This window comes from Cornus florida, unplaced genomic scaffold (assembly GCF_030987335.1).
Source record: "Cornus florida cultivar Cherokee Brave unplaced genomic scaffold, ASM3098733v1 CherokeeBrave_3.0.0_Hap2_Chr03, whole genome shotgun sequence".
Lineage (NCBI taxonomy): Eukaryota > Viridiplantae > Streptophyta > Magnoliopsida > Cornales > Cornaceae > Cornus > Cornus florida.
In genome coordinates, this window is record NW_026775573.1 from 43,910,872 (window position 1) to 43,916,234 (window position 5,363).

The window sequence follows — 5,363 nt, forward strand, 5'->3', positions numbered from 1 at the left end:
ACAACTCACAAGCCAACCATTTAAGAATTCATGCCAAAATGTCACATGCATTATCCATAGATTAAAATTGGACATAACTAACATGAATTTTTATTTTTATTTTTTATTATTATTATTTTTTTAAGTTGCAAATTTTATACTAAAGTAGTACAAGGGTAGCATAGCATGTGCTACAAATGCAAACAAGTGAAGAAGAAACACAACACAACACATACAAAGCCGTGAACGAATATGAGGTCATCAAATTTAGCTTCTTTGCCCCCTCTTACTCTTCCTTCTTTGCTTCTTTTGGTTCCATTCGAAGGTGCTGACAAACCATTCATGATACCTTGTGGTCAGAGTGTGCCCAATAATCAACCCAACTATTAACCCACCTCCATAGCCCATGGACATGACAATCCAGTTAGCTTTATCAATCGGAAACCATGAAGGATCATCATCTTGCTTGAATGTTGAAGGAGGTGGTGGTGCTTCTAAATTGCCACATTTCTTCGACAAAGGGTCTCCACACAATCCCGGATTCCCCTCATATGAACTGTTTGGAAAGGTATCGAATTGCTTCCCTTGTGGAATTGGCCCTCTTAGACGATTGTGAGAGACATTGAGGAATTCAAGGAACGTGAGCTGTGTGAGCTTCTGAGGTATTACTCCGGAGAGTTTGTTTTGAGAAAGGTCCAATGATTCGAGCTCTGTTAGATTCCCAAAGGAAGATGGGATCTCACCAATGAGATTGTTGTTAGACAGGTTGAGCATTCGAAGCCCCCTTAGAATCCCCATAGATTCCGAAATCTCTCCCTCAAACTGGTTGCTCGAGAGATCAATGGCAACGAAGATACTTTGGATATCCATATATGCTGTTTCCACACCTTTGTTTGTCAGCGTCATCGAGTAAAAGTAAAACATAGACAAACTCTCTCCAAGTGTATCCAGATCTTTTGCTGTCCCCATGTACGTCGATTGATTATGATCATCTACAGTCTTCATGGCTTTCCAACTCCGGAAGTAATTTGAAGGCAGCTTACCAGTGAAACAATTGTGAGACAAGTCAATGATGTGCAAGCTGGGGAAGGCAACATTGGAGTACGGGTTCGGTATTGCACCATGGAATTTATTGGAGTGCAGAATCAGAACCTTCAAGTTTGAAAGTGTTCCCAACCAAAAGGGGAAAGTGTCGTTGATCTGATTGTTTCCGAGGTCAAGACTCTCTAGAAATGTGCAGTTGGGCAACGATCTTGGCACCGACCCTTGTAATTTGTTTTGACCAAAATTGATCATCACCAGTTTGCTTCCATTCTTGCATATTTGAGGAATTGGGCCATGTAAGTTGTTGTTTCCGAGATTCAGAACCGACAGGGAATCACTAAAGCTGCCCAAGCATTGGGGAATGACACCACTCAGATTGTTGTAAGATAAATCCACCGCATAAGGAGAGATCAGATTGCAGAAGAATGGTGGAATCGATCCAGACAGTTTGTTGTCCGAGACTCTGTAGCTTAAGATGGACAATGGTGGGATTGGAAGTGAACCTTGCAGCATGTTGGAACTAAAGTCTAGACTGCGTAGTTTTCTCCATGGAAGGACTAAAGGAGGTTGGTGGTCGTCGAAGGTTAGAAAGTTTTGAGAAATATCCATAACCAACAGAGTTTCTTTACTCATATCCCATATCCATTTAGGTATGGGGCCATGGATGCTGTTGTTTCTTAGGATTAGTGACTGCAACTCATTTTGTTCTTTTAAGAAATCAGGGAAGTCAATTAAGTTGCACGAGGCCAATTCTAGGTACTTGAATTTCGGAAATGAAGCATTGATAGGACTACCGGTGAGAAATGTCAGTCGGTTATCTGACAACAGAAGGCTGGTAAGATTTTTCATGGTAAGAAACGCGTTTAATTTCACTGTTCCATTCAGGTTGTTTGAGTAAAGAGAGAGATATTCTAGATTCACAAGTTGAGATATTGATTCTGGTATTGGACCATGCATGTAATTATAGGAAAGGTGTAACTCTTTTAATAGAGTCAGTGTCATAAGCCAGTTTGGGATTTGAGCAGTTAATTCATTGTAATACAAGTTCAAAATCTGAAGTTGCTTTAGGTTTGCTAAAGAAGGTATCTGACCCTCAAAGTAGTTCGACGAAAGGTCGAGGGAAACTAATTTGGTTAAATTTGAAATTTGGAATGGTATGTGGCCGACGAAGGCAGATGATGAGAGGTTAAGATAAGACAATTTTGTAAGGCCCCCAAACTCATAGGGGAGAAGTGACTTATTGAAGTTATTGTCAGCCAGGTTGAGGCTGTGAAGGTGAACAAGGTGGAAGAGGCTGCTATTCGAGTCGAAAGAACCATAGAGATGGCTGCTACTGAGGTCAAGCCCGATCACATGGCCAGTGTCCTCGTCGCATGTGACACCATCCCAGGAGCAGCAGTCACTGCCTTCTACGTCGCGATTCCACAACGCAACCTTTGAATAGGCAGAAGGATGGCTAGAAGCAAACTTTCTTTTTGAAAGGCCTTGCTTGAATTGCATCAGAGAAGAACTCTCGTCTTCGTGGCATCGTGGCTGCAAAGAAGAGACAGAGTTAGTAACCATGAAGTAATCAAATGCAGTGATCAGTAGGAAGAGCAAGTACTGAGTGAATAAGGTGAAGCGACACAATAATATTGGGGAACAACCCATTATCTATGTCATATATAATTCTACTTCTTTGAAACTATATACTATATGATAGTCAAGCATATGAGAGAAGGTGTTTATATAGAAGAATATCAAAATGATCACCAGTGTAAAGATGTGGACAACTTCAATATATTCTTGGCCCTGTTGAGTCAATTGGTGTCCGTCAATGGAATTCATTATGAAATAATTAAAACACCAACCCAAACTTTGGATGCGTGTTGAATTTAGTCAGCACAATTGATAAGGTTTTCAGCGACCACTCACCTTCTCTTGAAGCAGGTATTCGGTGTGTCCGGAGATCGGGTACATCATAATTGTTCGTATTGTATAAACGCGGGCACATGAAAAACATACACAGGTACAGATGGCTACAATATGCTGATGCACCGTATACCGGACACATCATATCTATTCTCCTTCTCTTAAGGGAGGAGAGGTTATGAGTAATACTAAAGTGAGCTCTACGTCATTGGTATGCGTTCATCTAGTAAAAAGCCAACTCCAGTGCACGAACCCAAACTTTGAATAATTTAGTCGGCACAATTGACTCCTTATCTTGGAGCAGGTATTCAGTGTGCCCAGTGCACATCACAGCCATCCATGTTGTACATATATAGACGTGTAAAGCACGCATAGGCACAGGCGGTTGTGATGTGCCTGGTGCATATATTCTCCTTCTCTAGGGAAGAGAGGTTATAAGTAATATTAAAGTAAGTTCATTGACTTGCGCTCATCTAGTAAAAATTACCATATTATGAAATTGGTTCACTTATAGACATATTTACATAATAATAATAATTTTGTTTGTGAGTAATCACGCTCGATCATTTGAATTACTTATATTAAAGTAGGTCTATAGTAGAACCCACTTTTAAGATATCTCATAGTAACAATTAATTATGTTATATTATTAGACATGAGAAATAGGCTTAACTATCATTTTTCCTATAAAAAGTACTTTTAACAATTTAATATGATAAATTATTCTCAATAAATTAATATAGTACAGTTTTTATTAGGTGGCATACATATGACCTGGCACCCACCGCGGACCAAGGGTATAATTGAGCAAATGACCATTGGTGATAAATGTCTTAATTACCTGCTTTATTAAAGAAAGCTCTCTTTAGTGTTCCACTAGCATTCAGTGGAAAATCATCACTAAACTCTAAATAATATACAGTACATAATATGTTTGTATAGATAATACATATATACATATAGATATATTCAAGGAGAGTCATTTCTTGTAATCTTTAACAGCACTTTTCTTCTTTGATATGTAAAGCATGGACGAATCTTTTTTTGCCAATGGGATAGGCAATTATAGAAATGGCTGTGTCCCCATTATTGGAAAACATTGAATGTGCCTACTCTAATCGTCGGAAGGAGGATTTGGTAAGGATAATGCAAATTTTAGCTAGCTAATTTTCATTCTCTGTTCAATAGGGATGAAAAAAATTAGATGGAAGAGAGAGAAGAAGGGATGGATGAGACATTCAGAAAAGATTGTATATTTCCTCATTTTTGGTTGAATAGAAGAGAAAATAAGAAAGTTAAAATTTCCTCTATGTTCGTTAATTATTTTTACTATTATATTCAATAATATTTATAATATTGTAATTTATAGAGGATAGTATTTTCTAATTTAAAACTTGTATAATTTATAATAGTATTTAATTTAAAAGTTTTACAACAGTCCATTTGTCTTATTATGAAAATTTATAAATGAGGAAGGAAGGATAGGTCATCCTTTTTATTTTTTTTCTTTCCTTGTATCATCCCCACCGAACAAAGAAAATGTGTTCCTTACTTTTTATTTTCTTTCCACACCTCTTTCTTCCTACAGAACACAACATAAGAGTTTTAATAGACAATCTTATATTGCTATTACTCACAGCATTAGTGGGTCCCACGACATTGCTCTATAGTGAGACCCACCAGCATAGTGGGTAGTCAAGGGTAAAATATTTATAAATAAAAAAAATTATTATTATTATTATTCACACATTTATAATTTGTTCACATGCTTACTCTTAACCCTAATATGGACTGTGGTTGACTAACACAAAGTATCTACAAATATGATTATTAAAAATTGGCTTATGTAAAAAGTTATGCAAAATTAATTATAGGACTTAAAAGAAAAAAAATCCGAAAGACTAGTATCGAACAGTTGAATATATATATATATATAAATGTGATTGATTTTAATCATTACTTACTAAGCTGAAGAGGGGCAATTGTGTTTCACAAAGGCACTAATCAAAGTCTCCCACAGTTGACAAGGTCTTAAAGCTACTTTAAAATAAAAAATAAAAAAAAAAAACTAATTTTTTAAACAAGGGACATCTTCCTCTAACTTTCCACTTGTTAGGTTCTGCCAAAGAATCATCACGACGTACACATGAAACACACACACCCCGGGCGTACTCTAATTGTTTCTGCCAAAAAAAGCACTCATTAAGGTAGATTTTGGGAGTAGAATCAGAATTCCACTCCTATTAATTACCAATAAACATAACTTTAATTCTCATTATTTTTCAACATACTTTAGATTTCCAAGGGAAAAAAAATTCATGGATAATAATAAACTCAACTTCTGAACTATTGGATCCAAAAATGTACTTTAAAAAAAATAAATAAAATAAATAAAAATCCCAACAAACTTGACAAAACCAAAAAGAAAC

At 36.5% G+C, this 5,363-nt stretch overlaps 1 protein-coding gene across 1 annotated transcript; it reads right to left on the reverse strand.

Annotated features, from left to right (window-relative positions):
* Positions 1–246: 246 nt before the first annotated feature.
* LOC132301529 (receptor like protein 22-like) lies at positions 247–2,673 on the reverse strand. The gene has a single exon (XM_059798771.1). It carries the CDS (start codon positions 2,671–2,673, stop codon positions 247–249), a length of 2,427 nt encoding a protein of 808 aa, XP_059654754.1.
* Between the last annotated feature and the right edge of the window lie 2,690 nt (positions 2,674–5,363).

Excerpts from the sequence above, each read along its gene's own strand:
- LOC132301529 (XM_059798771.1), bottom strand. The coding sequence starts at position 2,673 with ATGGGTTGTTCCCCAATATTATTGTGTCGCTTCACCTTATTCACTCAG.